This window comes from Dunckerocampus dactyliophorus, chromosome 18, assembly GCF_027744805.1.
Source record: "Dunckerocampus dactyliophorus isolate RoL2022-P2 chromosome 18, RoL_Ddac_1.1, whole genome shotgun sequence".
NCBI classification, from domain to species: domain Eukaryota; kingdom Metazoa; phylum Chordata; class Actinopteri; order Syngnathiformes; family Syngnathidae; genus Dunckerocampus; species Dunckerocampus dactyliophorus.
Window position 1 is genome coordinate 1,535,312 of NC_072836.1, and position 20,029 is coordinate 1,555,340.

A 20,029-nucleotide genomic window follows, 5' to 3' on the forward strand; every position below is an offset into this window, starting at 1 on the left:
CGGAGGATATATACATCAAAAAACAATCGCATGCCAAAATAGTTGTTGATTAATTGGATAATTGATTAATCATTCATTCATTGTTGCAATATTATGATTTTTTTTTCTTGTAAAATTGTGACTTTTTTCTTGTTCTCTGGATATTTTGACTTAATTCTTGAAAATTTCCAGCTGTTTTTTTGGGGGGGGGGGGTGTTATTAAATTGTCCAACTATTTCAACTTTCTCCTTGTAATTTTTTTTCTGCTGATTTTTTTTTTTTTTGCCATTTCCTGTTAAATGATATTTTAGAATAAAAAAAAAAAACAGGCACAGGCCACACTTTGGACACCCCTGATGTCAGTAGATGATTTTGAAGGACTTGTCTGCCTTGTTTGGTCTCCAGGGCAGCACTCTGAGGAAGAGGAAGATGTACGAAGAGTTCCTCAGCAAGGTGTCCATCCTTGGTAAGTGTACGCCATGCGCATGTAAGCGCCGTACGTGTGCCGTGTATCATGAAGCTGTGGAATGCGTAGGTGTTTTAGTGAAGCGCAACATGAATGAGTCCAGAGGGCAGGCAATGAAATCCGCTCGCCCATAATGTATAAACACGGGCGCATGTTGTCACACACGCTGTTCATACCCCAAAGTGCACAAGAATAAATAGGGAATTACGCTAAGCCTGCTGCTTTTCAATTGGAATCCGGGCTAAATGAGATGCATTCAGACTTTGCAAACGCAATTGGAAGCGACATCTCATCCCCTCTCCACCTGATCATCTGCGTGGTGTATAGACGGAGGCCGTGGCCCCTGTACAGAGTTATTAGCTGGCTGAGTAAACACATACACTCCATTCACCTCGAGAAGGTCTGCAAGATCCCGCTCCCTTTCATTCACCTCCTTTCTTCCACAGCCTGTCCAGGCCTGCATTCAATCGCCCGTCTCCTGTTTGCCAAAAAGTCCTTTGCCCCCTCTTCATTCCCCTTTCTGTCGCTTTGGGGGTGTTGTTTGTCTTTGATTTTTCAGATAGGCACGAAATTGGGTACAAGCCCTTGATGTCGCCGAGTGAAGTGGTTTTGGAAGGCAGGGTCGGGGGTGCGGGGGGGGGACAACATGTGCTCGGTCACACACAAACACACACGCACAAAGCTGCCGACGTCCCAACAGGCAATTCCCTGAGCGCGTAGCATGTAGGCGCAGGCTCCGCCAAGCGTGAAATGTCGGTTCTTTAGCCATCACATTTGTGTATCGTGTTACCTGCGGGGCTGTTAGGGATCACCTACACGGGACCCGCTGTTGCCGCTCGCCAGACACAAAACAGCCATCTGGGGGCCGGCAGACGCCACGGCCCCACTCCAGGGGGACACTGGACACCTGTAACCCCACTGGACTTCACCTCAGTTAATCCGGCACATACACAATTTACACATGCACACAGATAAACACACAGGCGGGGGGGGGTGTCAATTACCATGCACATCGGGGAGGACAAGAGTGCGAGACAAAAGCTTTTACACCTTTAAGTTGGACCTAAAGCTTGTGAGTCTTTTCACGGCACATTCCACGCATAAAGCGTTGAGGTTAGGCAACAGTAATCTTTTGCACTGTGGAAGACAGAAGAGCTCATCTTTGAAATCTTCTCCAGTCAGAACATTCTAACCACCGAGGACGTGCAAGCGCTTGTGTTTTTTGGTTTTATGGGTGCAAGCACACATCCTCAGGAATTATACCCTGCTAACCACTGGCTTTGTGCATGGAAATGTGGAAAGGCAGCCGTTTCCACTGGCGCTTGTTTAGTAGGAAATGGTGTGAGTGCTTTGCAGCAACACGGGCATCACTGCAGCAAAGCAAGCACCATAAGAGCAAAACATTCTATTTGGCACTAAAATGTATTTTGACACAATTTCACATCTGTCAAGGATACATTACAGTGGTCCCGCGTTTAGAACGGTTCATTGGTACACATTCATTACACTACATTGCTCAACTCTTATGCTGCAGGGACTCGAGACGGCCGCTACCCAGCAAGCTAACCAGTTAGCCTAGAATTTATTTACTCTAAATTTAAGAAGTCAAAAACTTAAAAAAACAAACAAAACAAACTACACATACACACACACACACACACACATCACTGCCCTGTTGACACAAGAGACACCGCTGGAAAAAAGTTATGACACTAATTTGAAGATAAAGGTGGTCAATTAAGCTGATCCACTCATCAACTGCTGAGAAGTGAGTTGAGGAGAAGAGGGTTTTTCCCCAAAGATATTGAAAAGATGATAAAAAAAAAGATGAATTTATCCAAGAATGTAATTGAAATAGAGGGGTTGTCTTGAGGAGCGAAACGTCTGACACCTTCTTCACAGAAGTACAGATGACGTCTCAAGAAGCCTTTCCCTCGATTAAGTCAATAAGATTATTTCAGGTCAACACTATTTTATAATTAATTCCTCACCACTGTGTGTCTGTGCACATCATTGTTAAAATCCACTGTGTGTGTGTGTGTGTGTGCATGTGTGTATGTGTGCCATTCACAGAGTCTTTGGATAAATGGGAGCGTCTGACCGTTGCTGATGCTTTGGAACCCGTCCAGTTTGAAGACGGAGAGAAGATCGTGGTCCAAGGGGAACCTGGTGATGACTTCTTCATCATCACAGAGGTAAGGCGCCGTGCGGTCGCATTTCCTGTCGATTGTACACTGGACTTCATGGTGGTCATTCCAGGAAGTTGGTGGGCTCGTCTCTTGTCTGGCAGTTTAGTTCCAGCAGCACACACTGCAGACCCACAACCGTGATGGTTGTGTGAGGAGTAGCTCACCCCCTCCCCTCCAACCCTCGCTCCATGCAGGACACCCTGTTGAGCCGGGGCCCCTGATGCAGCTCCATAATAGACCCCCCTGCCTGTCATCTTAACACACTTTTGATTAACTCCATACCCACAATACCCAAGTCAAGAGGGTCCAGTGCTGGATGCAACCTAGTGGTTTTCTTTAGTCTACTCGGTGGCCAGTCTGTGCGTCTTTCTCACATTGTGATTACTTCTTTGCCTCTCATTCTGCGCCCCTCGGTCGCCTTTGTGAGTGCTCGGTTGTCCATGGGAGCGGTGAGGTGCAGCTAAGCCACAGAAGGATTTATCAAAAGTGCTGAGTGATGCGTCCCTTACAGTACTTGTCCCCCCTTCTTCTTTCTTCACTCGCCACCTCCTCCCCCGACCCTCCGCTCAGCTGCCGTTTAGAGTCATTACAAAACGATATCCCTGCACAAATATTTACAGACCGCTCCACATACCGTATGTTCACATCATATTAACTCACCAAGTTTGGAGAAATCCCATTATGTGTACGCACCCGTGAATCCATTTGGGGTTTTGGGCGCTGATATAACAGTTAGCAATGCATGAGTCATCAGAAGAGAAAGGCAAACATGCCAAGGAATCTGAGGGATCATAGTATGGAATGGCAGCACAGGAAGAACAGGCAGGTGGAATATTCCAGTTTGTCCTCCAAGTTCTGCACAGGAGAACCTCTAAGATCCATCTGCTGAATACTCTTTGCTGTAGAAAAGAATGGAAATAGAAATAATGCAGTTCATTGTCACCGGTGCTCTTTAAAATATATTTTAGAAGCTTTTTGTGAAATCTGAGCTGGCAAAAATACAGCATTCTGTTTTGGAATATCATCCCTCGCTATATCGCAGTTCCATTATCGCTCCCTCGCTATATCGCAGTTTTTCAGAAATTGATCCTGGTAGACTATGATCTATGATTAGTCAAAACATATTGAAATACAAGTGATTTGTTGTATTGTGGTCACATGACATTACCTTAACACTGCATCAAGTCAGCCACCCCGTCCATTACTGTAACATGGCTCAGGGAGTTGGCTGGTTGTTTTCCAGCCTAATGGTTGCTGGTTCCGTCCTCTGAATAGTTTTTAGAATATGACATTTCTAGGATCGGTTCCGCTTCAGCATTCACATGCAATTTCTACTGAAATGGCTTCATCTAGTTTTAACTTAGTGCATCAAAAAACATCAAGAAATATGATGATCAATATATTGTGAGTTCAAAATAGACTGATCATGAAAATATGATCCAAAAAAGATGCATGTCTTAAAACATTTTTTTTCCAAAATCCAATCTGTAATAAAAAGAAATGCGTATGCCAGCGTCACCCGCAACATTTTGTGTGGCTTTGGAGGAAATCTGAATTGCACGACTTCAGAGCTTCTGCTGTCCATGTGATTGTGATTGTGGCGCATCCAGTCACATGACTTGTCAGCCATTTCCTTCCATTTTTAGCTCATTAGACATGGACAGTGGTTCTCCGTGTTTGATCCCTTCCTCCTGTCCTGCCTGCATTTTCCCCATCTAAGCTCTCAGCTTTTCTCCGTCTCTTACCCCCTCGTCCTTCACGCAGCGGGGCCCAACTTTCCCAGAGCCGGACGGACTGTGGTGGAATGTGCGTTGCTGGCTTTCACATGGGGTCAGGAGACTCCGCTGCCTCCTGGGATGGAGACGAGAAAGAGAGAGAGCGGGATGAGTCACAGACGGCAGAGAGGGATGTGTAGATGGAGAGGTGGTATTTTTTCACTATAACTTTTTGCCCAACGTAATCCAAAATCCTAATCCTTCAAAATTTACAACTTTATTTAGTTTTGTTTGTTTCTCATAATATTTCAACTCTATGCTACTGAAGTGTATTAGGGCCACATTTAAAAAAAAAATCTTTTCTTTCAATTTCGAGAATAAAGTCGGAAATTTATGAGAAAATTGTAAATGTATGAGAATGAAGTTGTAATATGAGAACAAGTCAAATTTACCAAAATAAAGTCACAATAATAATAAATAAATAAATAAATGTCATACGTGTCAGAGGGAAAATACAGCATAGCTCGTCAAGAAGAGCTTGCCTTTGGCAAGCTTTTATTTATAACGTGGCAGCAAAACACAGCAGTTGAGCATTTAGATTAGCATGGCTAGCCCGTCTCACTTACGCCTTCTTTACCCCGCCCCCTCCACATGTCCAAGACCAAAGGTCACATGAGTCCCCCCTGTTCATAGGCGTCTCAGGCAATGCCTGCTGCATCAAGTTACCAGTTTTGGACTTTATTCTCGTAATATTACAAGTTTTTTCTCGTACATTTACGACTACAGTCAAACTTGTCTATAGCAGCCACTAGAGGGAGTCTGCAAAAGTGGCCGCTATAGACAGGTGGCCTCTAGACAGGTTGGCGTCCAGTAAAGGAAAAAAAAGGGGAAAAAAATAATAATAATAATGTTGACCAGTAGAGGGCACTGTGGGACTGCGGATAAAAGTTGTACAGCACTATTAGCCTTGTTATTATCCGCGACCCACAGAACAAAGCTGTGCTAGTAATGTCTTACGCTTGTTTTTAATATTTTACTTTTTATACGGCAGAGTGTCATTACAGCTTTAGTTCATCAGGAAGTGACGGGAAGTGACGGTGGGCGTCCCGAGCAGGAGAGCTAGGCTCAGTGCTAGCTGTGAGTTTGGAGAGAGTTGGGAAGTGTGTTTATGTTGGCGTGGATGTAAAGTCCTGCAGTGTTCTCCGCTGTTAATAAAGCCATTAAAGTGCATCGGCGACGTGAGTCTCTCCTTCCCCACAACAAGCGGCATTACAGTATTGACCAGTGCACACCAGGAAATAAACGGTGTCATTTCTTACAGGCATTGGCTGGACAGCTATGTAGTGGGGCTTGTTTAACCTTTGCCTTGTGGGCAAGCAGGAAGGAGAGACGATGCTGAGAGATGTGTGTGTGTTCTGGTGGCCACGTTCAATAAATCAAGTTGGCAGAAGCAACAGGAGAAGTTTCCTTCTGTGCTTCGGAGCTGAATAACACTGACAAGTTAACAGACTAGTAGCGAACGGAAAAGAAGACGGCTTTGTTTGTGTCGAATACAGAAGATGAGGACTTTGATGGATTTGTGGATGAGGATTGATGAAAAATAACGTGAGTACATTCTAAAATACTTCAATTAAGTACAACCGAACTCAGTTTTGCTCCCGCTGTCGCATGCATGCTAGCGTATGTTTTTTTTTAATTGTAGCGTCGCTGAGAGCACATCCTGTTCCCAGCCTAATTTGCGGTAATGTTTTGGTGCAAATGCTCTTAAAGTTACATGTTTGACCAGGAAATAGCAAGCTCAAAAGAAGACGTCTTTTTTATGTGGAACAACTGACAGTTTGTGTGGATCTTGTGAATGATTGTGACTGAGCTAGGACTCAGTAATTAAAGTCTACACACGACGCCTTCATTGATTGAAAAACCAAACTTTTTCGTGCATGAAGCTTCTACTTGAGTTGGTAATTTGGCCGGTATATGCGGTCAGACATTGACCAAGGGAGACAAAATGGGTGGCCGCTGGCCACGTTGGACAGGTGACTGCTATACACAGGGTCTATAACATGTAAATTTGCTGCGGGGGATTTTTCAGTGGCTGCTATAGGCAGATGGCCGTTCTATAAAGGTGGCCGCTAAAACAGGTTTGACTGTATTCTCAAAATCTCAGATTATTTTCATACTCAGTCGTAACAGGCATTGCCTGAAACAGCTATGACAAGCGGGGACTTAGGTAAAAAGGCGTAATATGACCTTTGCCCAAGGCCAAAGGTCATATTACGCCTTTTTTTCTCATAAATGTACAACTTTATTCTCAAAATGTCAGATTTTTTTCAATGTTGCCCTAATACTAGAAACGGCATACACATCTAGCATATGTGAAAAAGTACCGTATGTCCCTAGAGAAGATCTAACAGAACAGGGAATGTGTTCCTTCTTGTTGACGTGCAGGCAGGCTAGAGAGGATGTAAAGATGAAGACGTGAACGGAATGTTGTAAACTGTGGCGCACACGACGAAGGTGCGCACGCTTCTTCATTTGCGCCTGAGGTTCTTAACAAGCCTTGGTGCGTGCGTGCGTGCGTGTTTTTAGCCGCAGGGTTTACACAAAATAAATTGGTTGAAGTTTATGACTTTAAATAAACCTCCGAGCAGACTGTCAACACTAAAAGCGTTGGTGTAGCCGTGCAGAGCGGGGTTGTTATTCCCAGTGGAGAGGGGCATCGCTGTAGGGATGATGTAGATGTAGATTATCTAGATCTGTTGTCGCGCTTGTGCCACAAGAGCAACATTAAACTCATGCTTACGTACGTTTTGTACATTAAGTTATCAAATAAATACTCGTGTGACAGCCTAACCATGATAATGATTTGATGACATGCTAATATTAACCTTTGCCCTTGAAGTGCACGCTTCTACGTAGCCTACAATAGCTGCATGGATCCTGTGTGAATAGAAAAACATCTCCATTGGCTGAGTTGCATAGCAGCAAACACTGTAGATTGCAGTCATAGCAGGAAAACATCAATAACCCACAAGGACCCTTCACAGCCCCTCAGTGGGATTACTTTTTTGCAGGGTCAAAGGGCGAGCATGAGATGTTTGTCCATTAGATTGGAAGCTGACCTCATGAAAGCGTGAAGTTGAACCTGAGGCTGAGGTGGTTATTCTTGTATTTTGCGTATTCAAATCATTTACGTCTTTTCTCTCGCATATTTGACTTTGATTCCTTCGGGATACGTTCAGGATCAAAGGAAATGTTGCTTCTATCTTACCACTGATTGCCACTAATGTTGGTGGAGCGAAGAGGAGGGGCTTCAGAGCCTGCATTGGGATTGAATGTGGAACCTTATTCCATACTTCGTGTATGTATCATGTAGCACACGAGACATTCAAAAAAATGCACGGGAACAAAGCACACACACTGGAAAGACAACAAATATTTTGTAATAAGAAGAAAAAACAATTTCCTGGAATTATTCAGTTTTTTTCTCACAATGTTTTACTTTTATCCTCATATTTTTCTTGTAATATTATGACTTTATTCGTGTCACATTAAGACTTGTTTTCTGTCATTTGAAGCTGGAAAATGTTTTCAAAAATACACTTCTACTACGTCATTCGATGTGAGATGATAACCACCATTTTAATTATTTCCACTTCAGTGGAACCTCGCTTCTAATCATGAATCCTTTCCAAAAGCTCTGATGAAAACCCTCAGTAATGTAAATCCAATTCATTTGTTCCAAAACACCCCTTAATATTTACACAAAAACACATTTTTATACAGAATAATTTCAGTGTAATTTGCAGGAAACAAAAACAAAAAAGTAAATTGATAGTACTTTAACAAAACGCAGTGCACTTGAATGCATCATCAGTGTATGCAGTGCTTGAAAGGAGAAAGGAAGGAGACAGATGCAGAGCTGTTCATCGTTCTGTGTTCTGAGTTCTATGAACAAATGGACCACACACACAAACACAAACACACGCATAATAAAGATGATTGAAGGAATCCCTGGCCAGAATCTGCCTATACTGTAGTGTACCAACCCTAGACTGAGTCACCAATATGTGGATGCTTTGTATTGGGGCACACACTCTGAACAGCCGGTGTGACGCCACGAAGGTCTCTGGCAAACCAGCGCTGGCGTTTCACGTGGCTGATAAGATTTTTTGTGTGCTCGATGGGAGTTTTTCCTCTCATCGCGAAGCATTTGGTACAACGTCCTTCTTCTTAAAGTGGACGTTTGCTAGCTCAGAGGAAGTTACGACAGGCCGTTAATGTCACAGGCAGGAGAGAAAAGGAGCGCTTGATTTGCTCACCCGCACAGTACAGGTTAGTCTCTCCTAATTGGAGCGTTTTTTAAAATGATCGGAGCTGTTTTTAGTGTTATCACGTTTATCAGTATGACATCATCAGTCCCTGATAATGATCGTGCACCCCTAATGGAGATACACGTACACCGTTATATGCTTGCGCTGCCGAGCTGGCACTTTTTGGGTCCTCATTAAGGTTGATTATATTCATATTTGGCATCACAAGCCTGGTCAGCAGCAGCAGCAGCCAAGAGGAGGATTAAAGAGAGTGAAGGTTCTCTTTCTGACATTTCAGTGGCAGCCATTTGACGCTGAAGTACGGACGTATGACAAAAAGCCTGTTCTGTCACGCTTCTGAGAGCGTGTTGTTGAGCGTTGTCTTAGTACATTTGGTAGAAGCTTGCGTGATGCCAAACAACAGCTGCAACGACGCTCATTCTGGGCAAAGGCCACGGAAAACAGATTTCCCTCAATGTTTTCAATGAGACTCCTGCTCACTTTGTCTATGGAAGCGGGGTCGCTCAGGGATATTACACTGGACCGCCATTCGTCTTGGACGCTTTGGTAGTTTCCATGTAGTGTGTGTGCGTGTGTGAATGTTGATATGGGAACGATGGGACGGAGACACCATGAGTCATTTGTTCAGTGGTTAAGTGGTGTCGATGTTTGTGTTTAGAACACTCTGCAGAGAATGGAGCAAATCCAAGCGTTCATCCTTGATGGAATATGTGAGTTTGTGTTTGGCCACATTCGCCTCCCACGGAACAGGTGTCCATTCCCCCCCCCCCCCCCCCCCCAAAAAAAAAAAAGAGAGAGAGAAAGAGAGAGTGAGGCCCAAATCCTGTGCACCTGTGTCTTATGAAGCAAAGGAATTTCTCCTCAGCTTAATCCTCCTGATGATGTTCAGCTCCATTCAGAGGAACTCCTCCTTAACCCCCCCTTTCTTTATGTCCACACCCCCCTCCTTTTCTTTCTGTCAACTCTCCCCCTTGTCTGTCCTGTCTCCAGGGAATAGCCTCTGTTCTGCAGCGCAGGTCCGACAATGAAGAGTATGTGGAGGTCGGACGCCTCGGCCCCTCCGACTACTTTGGTGAGTGCTTCAGCTGCGGCTCCGTGCCCAAATCACCAAATCACACAGGGACTTTTCAGTATGTTCCAAACAAGCTGAAGATTCGGTCTTTTAACCCAACACATCTGAGACGTTACACCGGGGGTGTCCAAGGGGCCACAGGGTGAAAAATGACAGGAAGCAACTCTATTTTGTAAAGCAACATGTGTGGATGAGGTGATATAAGAGGTGATCTTCTTTCAGGAAATAAACTGCATCCCATCTTCGTCATATACAGTAGGTGAAAAAGCTTATTAATATCAGCTTCGCTTTTTGCTCTTTTTTTCCCCTCATTTTTGTTGTTTTTTTAAACTAATTCAATCCCAGCCATTTTTGAAAAGACAACCCCTTCAGTGGCGCCATTCTAGACCATTTGGACTGATCCTTCAAGGCCCACAGACTATCGTGATCCTTGCTAAACAGTATAAACATGGAACCTACCAAAACAAAGACTGTTGCTACCTTTTTCCGTTCTTTCGTAATCAGTAGTAGAACATAGGAAGTGTGCACGCGTGCGTGTGTGTGCATGCCTTAAAATTTCACACCGTAACCTTCTGCATGCTACACTCCTCCATGCGCTCCACATGATATATCAAATGCACTTCTGCCACCTAGTGGCCGTTTTTATGTCTTAAAATTGCTGTAAAGCCTTAGTGGGGTACGGCCTCATCACCTCTTTTAGCCTCTTGTGCAAAAAAAACATAAAAGACATAAATATGTTGTTGGGATGGGCGTTCAAGATTATAAAAACGTACAACGACGTCTTTTGTACTTAATGAGTTTTTTTTTAAATCCAAATATTTCAACTTTTTTCTTAAATAATTTACGTCAATTTTCTTTTCGGAATATTATGACTTTATTTTCATAATATTTTTACTTTATTCCTCCAATATAACTTTTAAATTAATTTTTTTAATGTGCCGTGGGCCAATAAAAAAACAGCCTTGTGCCGCACTTTGGACACCCCTGGCTTAGCATGCTAATCACGTCAACAAGCGTTAAAGCATCTAAATTGTTGTCATGTCAGGCTCATCAATATTAAGAATTCGCTGACAAACTGATCATTTTCATGGGTAAAAAATGAAATGGCCGTCTTCCACCCCCCCAGGGGAAATCGCCCTGCTGCTGAACCGTCCCAGGGCCGCCACCGTGGTCGCCCGCGGTCCACTCAAGTGCGTGAAGCTGGACAGGCCCCGCTTTGAGCGCGTGCTGGGGCCCTGCTCCGAGATCCTGAAGAGGAACATCCAGAGATATAACAGCTTCATCTCCCTCACTGTGTGACATGTTCAAAAAGCCACACCAGGGATGGGGGGGGCTCCACCAGCAGGGGTGGTCGACACAACACGTTTGGGGGGGGGGGGGGTTTACATTTCCAACGACAGGGTGCTCATTTCCTGCCTTTTCTTTTTCTTGGATTTTGCATCTTGTTTCTTTGATGGCGTGCACTTTGACTCCACCCGTGCTGTCACGTAGCTTTAAGGAGACGCTAGACGCCATTCTGTCTTGCTAACCATTCGTACGCGGCGTGCCGGCTGCGTGTGATGCATGCCTCCCCCACTGACAGAACCTCTTGCACTTTTCATGCATTTATGAAAAAGAAGAAATGTTTACGTGCAGCAGGAGGAAGCGAGTACACCTTTCCTTTTGCTTGCTCATTGTGTTAGCCTTTTTTGGGGGGGGGTGATGATTTGGCTTCAGACCTGCACGACACATTCATGCAGGTATGACAACTATGTTGATTTCTACTGCTGTTTAAAGGAAAAGTGCACTTTTTAAAAAATGTTCGTCATCCAGAATTTTTAGGTGAGACATGAACACACGCCTCTCCGTTTTCTAAAGATATAAGAACAGGTAAAAAGAGGCAGCTCATAATGCACGCAATGGGACACACCTATTGCGCCTATGAAAACACCTCCAAAAAGCTCCAACAAGGTTTTGTGGTTTTCTATCCATGCTGTTAGCATGTAGTAACGGGTACGTTCATGATAACATGCTATTTTGGGAACTTCCTTCCCGGGTGCATTGATTTCCCACAGCAACATAGAAAGGAACGCTAAACCTAAACTCAAAAAACAAAAACACAGCAGTGGCAGCAGCTCCAATATGTAGCGTTACCTTTCGCTAGTGGCCTGAGGCACTGTGAGCCAGTGTGTGGTGAAGCTAGTAGCTAGCCGGTGTGGCGTGGCGAGGTGTCACTACGCCCGTAACGTAGTTCTTGGGCGTAACAATGTTGATAACAATAGTAACAATGTTGCTGTAGCTTGGTGATGGAAATGGAGTCTTGTTGGTGCTTTTTGGAGGTGGAATAGATGCGTCCCATTATGTGCATTCTTAGCTGCCTTTTTTTTTTACCTGTTTTTATATCTTTAGAACACACAAAAAGAGAAAGACGAGTGCTCATGTCTCACATATATCCTCATAATATTACAAATGTATTCTCATAAAACTGCAACTTTTTTTTTCTTAGAATACAACTTATTTCTCTTAATATTTTCACTTCGTAAAATTCCAGCTGTTCCATTTCCATTCCTGCTTGGGGGTTTTTGTGTAATTGTCCAACTGTTTCAACTTTGTTCTTGTAAATTTGCTTTTTGTAATATTATGACTTTATTTCCATAATATTTTGGCTTTATTCTCGTAACATGACAACTTTCTGAAGCCTAATTTTCCAAACAAATCACCATTTCATTTGTTTTGTATAATTTTACAACTGTAGTCTTTCAACTGCGACTAAAATGACATATCACACATTTAGTCACATAAAATTGCAACTTTTTTCTAAAATAAAATAAATAAAAAATGGATTTTTCAGGACTGTAGATGATGGGTAAAATAAAAAAATAAACTAAAAACTGCACTTTTCCTTGAAGTGTGATTTGATCCATGTGTGGCGGACGTATTCTCGTGGTCGAGGTGGCGGCGTGGGAGCGTTCAGTCCGGCCCCAGCATACCGTACACACGCACACGTCTCAGGATTTTCCAACATGCACATCTTACCTTGCCGTTCGTTGCTTGTTCTTCCTTTGCTCGCCCAAAGCTTTTGCAGTGTTTTGCTAGTAATGCTGCGCAGTTTGATTCCGCTCTTTCAACACGTCTGAGTATATAAAGGAGGTACAAAAAAGATCTTAAGTGTATGCTTTTCTTTGCTGTACTACGATCTGTCTCACCCCAGCAGTTGATGCGATGATGTGAAATGAAAACTTGTTTTCTGTAGCGATTCCTTTCAGCAATCAAAGCATCTTCAGCAAATAATAAAGATGAAGCCTCTACAGCGTCTTTCATTTGCATGACTTCTGACCTTTCGCTTCTTGTACATGTTCTTCTTGTAATTATACATTTATTTCCACAATAAATGTGACTTTATTCTCGTAACATTACAACTTTTTCCGTGACCTAATTTTCCATGATGTGTTGTTTGTTTCTCATAATATTACTTTAACAGCGTGTTCCCTCGTTTATTGCAGGTTATAGGTTCCCAAAATAGCCTGCAATAAGTGAAATTGGCGAAGTAGCCAACTATATATTTTTTGTTTTAAGGCTGTAAAAGCCCTCACTATACACTTTAGACACTTTTCTCAGGCAGGCATTAACATTTTCTCACATTTCTCTGGTTTGAACACTCCCTAATTTCAAATTCCGTTTGAATTTTAATGATCAACCAACTAGGTTGGACACAAGAAATTGTTAAGTGACTCACGCGTATTTCACTCCTCTGCCTTGTCCCGGCAACGTTTGGCTGTTTTTGTATTCTCCCGTGTTCTTGCTAGCACATATTGCTCCTGTCCTCTTATTTCCCTCACACGTTAGCTTCTTCTGTTTCTTCTATTGTTTACAGTCTTGGCGGTTAGCAGGCAGGGTAAATAACTGAGCTGAGCTCAACCGACCCAAAACTAAAGCGGCGAGGCTTAATTGGTTGCACAAAACCCAAGCCAGGACGCATCAAGCCAGGTGAAACCAATCTTGGATCAGTGCGCGGACGCGGCTTCCTTAAATAGACCCCGCCTATCGAGCACAAAGTCACCAATTCACCATGGCAACCCGAGAGGCGTACTTTCCTCCGACGGAAGAGGAAATCCTCAAGGAGGCAAAAGAGCAAATAAAAAGGAAAGGCAACACCGCCACAGTCATAAAACAAACAGAAAGCTGGCAAAGTATTGCAGAGAAGATCTGCAATACTTTGTGTGTAAGTAGTGCACAAATATATACTCACTGCTCCGCTGAAACCACCATAATTACAATCTAAAGAGTTAGTTAATGTCATGTTTGTTGCTTGTTTAACACATTAGAACAGCGGTGTACACTAAAACCAATGAGCTCTTGGCTTTATTAGCACGTCACCATCACTCGTTCAGAGCTTCAACAGCGCGTAAACTTCCGGTTTTCCCTCGAGCGCTGAGGCTTCTGGGTAACGCAGTGCACATCCGCAGCCTCCACAATTAACGTCTCCGAAAACGTAGTCGCGCTCTGCAGATGTGAGTAAAGCTCGTGACATGTAACTCCACACACACACCGTGTATTTATAAGGGATGTGTATTTTATATTGGAAATGATGTCAGGATTGCAACATCATGTAAAACCCTTTGATTGAAATGAATGAAGACAGAAGGAATGAGTGCTTGTAGTTGAATGTGATAAGAATGAGTAAAGGGCAGTGGAATGATGACTGGTTTTACTACTGATTGACATGAGGGATGAGATGAAATAGATCCTGGACCTTAGCCTGGTCTGGAGCAGGCTAACGCCACAGAATAAATCTCCATGGTAACTTGAGTCAGAACGTATTCCACTTTCCACTACACCACTTTTGTGCAACAGGATCACAGTTGAGTTGAGCCAGGATAACCAAGATATCAAAAATGACATTCTTTTCACAATATTACATCATTCTTGGAAAATTACTGCCAGTTTTTGGTGCCCACAGGTGCCCACCCTCTGCATCCCTGCCCCCCTCCCTGTCCCTGTCTCACTAAGCAAAGTGTCAATCATCCATCGGGCCTCCTTCCAGCCGGGTTTCACCGCAGCCACACAGCTTTGACACATTCCTCCCCATCTTAATGCCCACTAAATCAACTGAGGAATGTGCCCCCACTCCCCAGCATTACACACACACACACACACACACAGGAATCATATCCATTCATCAGTGGTGTGTTTTATTCTCCTTTGCATGTTTCACTAACTCGCTAACCTTCCTAACCTCTCATTTAGCTGAAACGAGAAGTCTCCATCCTTCATCCCAGCGTCTCGTCCATCTGGGGCAGGTACAGGACCCTTCCTTGCATGCCTTGTTATCCAAAGGGTCTACACTCTGCATGTTTATAGAGGGAGGATTTTGCTGTGAGTGCCTTTGAATATGCTAATAAGCATCTTAAAAGCGCACTCATGGCAGGAGGAGTTTTATCCCAGCATGGGAAAGTTTTATGCAACGATTGCCAAAAAATGTCAGGATAAGACGACTGCGAGTGATTTGGTGTGTGCGTGTGCGTGCATGTGTGTTGGATTTGCTGCACGGTCTAACCAGACGCAGCCTCGCGTTCTCAGGAGAGGATGTTTTATTTGGTGCAACATTTTTAGATCTATGAATGTGCCCCCCCGCCCCATTTACGCTTTGCCCAAGGCCGTTCTCATCGTCTGCAGCGTGTTCCCGTATCCACCATTGCTCCTCCCGTCTCCCAGTCCAGGAAGATGCAGACTAATTAAAAGGCCTGCCAACAGTGGGCGGCCGCCTGCATCCATCCCAAGCTTTTCCCTTCTTTGGGGGTCTCAGCAAACAAGACAACTGCTATTCGGCAGCACAGCATGAGGGTGCGTGAAGGCCACACTTTACTGCCATGAGAAGAAGAAAGTCTCAGAATGAAGTCGTAGTTTTAGGAGAGAATTTCCATTTTTATCATTTATACAAAAATAGGATCAGAATATTTTGGAAGAATGAAGTTGGAGTTATTGAAGTTGTAATATTACAATTAAAAAGGTGATTATATATAAGATGACCATTATGAAGTTCACAGTGGCAGAAAAAATAAAGTTGGACTCGTAAGAGGATTCGCATACGTACTTGTATAGTATGAGGAGAAAAGTTGGAATTGGACGGGAACAAATCCAGAGAAATATGTCCTAATTTTATGAGAATAAAGACGACCTTGCAAGAAGAGCAAAAAAACACATTAAATATTTTACATTTTATATTTCTTTTGTTAATGATGTAGTTACTTTTTTTTATATACGTTAGTTGAATAAAAAATGTTTTCCTATTAGCGTAAAGTCGGGATATTATGACAAAAATCAAGCTTTAAAAAATCATGAAAATCAAGTTGCCAAAGGAGGAGTAATATTCCAAACAATAATGCAACTTTTATGAAAAGAAAAGAGAAGAAGAAAAGAAGAAAAGTTTTTTTTATTCCAGGGGTGTCCAAACTTTTTCCACCGAGGGCCACATACTGAAAAAATAACGATGCGGGGGGCCACTTTGATATTTTTGTTATTTTCAATTCCCTAAAAAGGCTAGAAAAACCTTCTAGTATCTACATCTCAGCTTTTCTTTACCAGTTGCCTTTTTGCTACATTTTTTCTGAGGATATTTTGTTTAATTTTATTTCTACAACGTGCTGAGGGCCAATAAAAAACAGGCTGCAAGCCGAAAATGGCCCACAGGCCGTACTTTGGACACCACAGCCTTATTCTCTTCGTAGAGACAATATTTGGACCTTCCATATTCCTTGGTGGCGTAGTGACCTGAGCCTTTGAGCATGTGAATGAATGGATCCGAACCCCGAGAGGGTCCGTCTCCTCTCTTCCAGGATGCTCAGCCTTAATCACGACCCGATGGGGTCAGAGGTCGCCACCCGGCCCGGTCACAGGTGATTGAGCAACACTGAGGCTGATGGGATTGAAAGGTTAGGGATGGGAGGGGGTGTCGGTACTGAGGTCACGGGGTGGGATAGAAATGGAGTCCAAAATTGGGTCAGGAGATCATCACAAGGTCCGGCTCAGTGGACTGCCACCTCCAAGACATCTGATCCAAGTGGAGACTGAGGACAGCAAGAAAAGGAGCGCTGCAGCCAGGCGGAGAATATGGAGTGTCGTAATGGATAGTAGATGTAAGCTTTTAACCGTAAGGAGAGTTGAGGGCGGGGGAAGCACAAAAACGGGGCAGTGCAGCCAAGTGGAGACTGTGGGCAATACGTCACCGACCAGGGTAAGCTAATGCTAGCCTACCCCAAATGAAGTGATGTGTGTGCTCTGTCCAGAGCCGGACACGGGGGCTGCCTCAGAGAAAGTGAAGCAGGGGAGGAGGTAGCGTCTGTTCTTTAATCTGCTTTTCTTTCCCAAGCTTGTTGTTAGTCACTTCCTGCCAGTCGCATAGAACGCAGACATCTTAGTTAGCAGCACCGACACCGGCCTGCTTACAACCTGCTTCACTTTGGGACAGACTCGCAAAGCCACAAAAAACAAACAAACCAAAGGCTGAGGGGGGGAAAAAATGACTCGGCAGCATTTTTCCGAGTGATATATCCGGTCGTACGCGTGACTCCGTACTGCCCCGCCCACGGTGATCCCAGTCCAAACACAATCCATCTCTTCAGGCCGCCTCCCTGGGGAGGAAGCTGGGCATTGTCTCAATGATTCCATGTTGTCAGTGCCTCCCACTCGGGGGGGCTTGTGTGAGTGGATCATAAAAAGAGCTGCAATCCCGCTAATCACATTAGGGAGATGAAGGAATGTAATGAGGCAAAAGTCCCTGTTGGACCGTTTGGGAAACGGCCTCAGATGCCGACGCAGATAAATGTTAATGGCTGTGGGAGGCGCTTGTCATTCCTAAACTGGCACACTGCGTCTTTTGTTGCGTGTATTAATTAGCAGCCTTTCAAGCCCCGGGTTGGTATTTTGCTCCAAGAATGAACACGAGCGCCCGGTGCCACGTTATCCTCCACGAGAGCAGCACTCGGCACAGGTGTGCAAAGTCACGAGTCAAGGGCTGTCAAGTGCTTCCTGATTGCCAGGCCACCTGAAGGCATCTCCTTCTGGAAAGACCCCCCCATCCCGAGCAGTGTCCACCGTCTCCCTAAAGCCTGCAGGAATGTGTGGATTTGAAGGAGGGATGAAACCAGAGAGCGCTCTCTCTGACGGTTAAGCCCATAATGGAGGCACTTCCTGTTGCTAATCAGTGTGTTGTGATCCCCCCCGCCTCAGGATTTTGACACTTCATTGTAAGTCCTCAGAGAAGGGGAGTGTTTTTGTTATGGTTCTGGTCTGGGTGCCATAATGACTGCGGTGGCATCAAAGGCATGTTTAGGTTGTGCCCCACATCTCTAAACACACGAATGCAACATTTGGCCGCAATGAATAGACTGAGGACGGGGGCACCGGGGGTGTCCTGCAGAGCTTGTGGACCGGTGCCACGCAGCTTCTCATTCTCTTCCAAGAGGAATGTTTTCCTCTGTGGGTTTTTCAGGCAAAGAAATCAAGCAAATACATAAAAAACAACAACAGCAACAATCTTTCACTAGCAGGCGGGGCTGACTTATCCTTCAGCATCCATGCTGTTAACCACTGCTAAGCATCAGCACCCTTGGTGCAAAACGGACCCATGAAGTGGGTCAGGCTTCTCTCCTGGAGTGCTTTCTTGGCCCGGTGAGGTAAGTCCAAAAAACCCTGCTCTGTCATAGCTTCACCTGAGTCCAATTGGACCCAGGGGTTGAATGAACATGGAAAGCTTTCGTTGGTTTAGTTTCTGACGCTTATCCCAGCTGCCTCATTGGCCAAGAGCTGGGGTGCACCCTGGACGAGGCACTTGGAAAGGTTTTTTCCATGTAAAGAGCAGCGTCGGTCCGTTGGATCTACGTTCCTGCGCTCACCTGTGGTCATGAGCTTTGGGTAGTGAGCGAAGAACAAGATGGTGGGTACAAACGGCCAAAATGGACTCTCCCCTAGAGATTAGGAGAGGAAGCACTGTCATCCGGGAGAACCTCTGCTCCTCCACATTGAGAGGAGCCAGATGAGGTGGCTCTGGCATCGGGTCAGGATGCCTGCCTGGGGAGGTGTTCAGGACCCATCCGGTAGGAGGCCTCGGATCAGAGGAAGAAGATGGATGGATGGCAACCGCTACATAAAGAGATCAGATTATTCTTTTTTAAATCGAGATTTGGCATCATAGCCTGCAGTGTGAACGTGAAAAGAGGTCTAGATTGGTGTTAAAGTAGTGCTAGAAAAGTATCCGCTTGCTGGTGTATTTCAGCAGCCACGTTTACGTCTTCTCAATGCAACACGAGGACGCTGCTCAGCACACATCCTACTCTCACCCTTTTTGGACCTATCAACCTCGTCCACCCCTCTCCACCTCACACAGCTAATGTGTCCCAAGTCAAGCAGAGGAATCTCAGCAGGCCCCCCCCCGATGTACATCATCACCATCACAGCCACCAACAAGCACAGAAAGGTAAAGAAATGAAAAGTGAAAAGCAAGCCCGTCTGACATGTCAGCTGGCGTCATTCTGAGCTTCGAGGCCCTCAATGCATGAAGAAGCACGTAGTCATGCCCCCCCCAGTATGCCAACATACCTGATATAACTTTCATGTAGCTTGTCTGCATCTCGCACCCCCACCCCCCATTGGTATATACGTAACGGATGCCAGCCTGTGAGGCTGTGTGAGTGTACGTTGGTAAACCTCCCTCCCTCTGCCTCAAGGGCTGCGCTGAACACGCGGCCGACAGTCCGGGCTTTTTGTCGCGTGGTCAGCGCCCTCGCCTCCCATTACGAAGGTCCTGTGTCCGAGCCCCGGTGCGGGCAGTGCGAAACAGGGCGGGTTACATATATTTGTGCCACCATACAGTCTGATCTCCCCCCATAAAGTCACAGAACGTGGGGGTGTAGTGGGAGTTCCCCTCGTCTTCAGGATGGGGTGCGGGGTGAGTTTGAGCGAAGTAAGGCGGGGTGAGCCAGGTCAGACCACCACAGAGTCGGGGAGACCTCGGCCTTCCTCCTCGCCGGTTCCCAGCGTTCCCAACATGGCACACGTGGAAAAGGTCACGTCTTGATGGACAACAGAGCACCGGCAATTACTCGGCTATTTCTTTTCCTTGCTGGAAGTCCCCCCCTTTGCTTTTCTCCGTGTGTGCATCAAGCTTTTTTTCATTCATAAAGAATAAAGAGGCAGTGTTCAAGGGGGGGGAAAGGTGAGATGGTGGGGGTCTGCATGTAAGGACTTGTAAGGGATTGGAGATGTCGTCTGCTCATTTGTGGAAATTGGAGAAGGTGCAT

The 20,029-nt window shown here is 44.9% G+C and overlaps 1 protein-coding gene across 5 annotated transcripts in view; it reads left to right on the forward strand.

Moving 5' to 3' along the window:
* LOC129170645 (cAMP-dependent protein kinase type I-beta regulatory subunit) overlaps positions 1–13,150 on the forward strand; it is a 63,740-nt gene extending 50,590 nt beyond the window's left edge. For all 5 annotated transcript variants that reach the window (XM_054758379.1, XM_054758380.1, XM_054758383.1 and 2 more), the window contains 4 exons: positions 385–445; positions 2,519–2,640; positions 9,671–9,752; positions 10,879–13,150. In XM_054758379.1, the coding sequence (XP_054614354.1) occupies positions 385–445; positions 2,519–2,640; positions 9,671–9,752; positions 10,879–11,051 (438 nt within the window). In that variant the 3' untranslated portion in view covers positions 11,052–13,150. The remainder of the gene's footprint in view (positions 1–384; positions 446–2,518; positions 2,641–9,670; positions 9,753–10,878) is intronic.
* Positions 13,151–20,029: the final 6,879 nt, after the last annotated feature.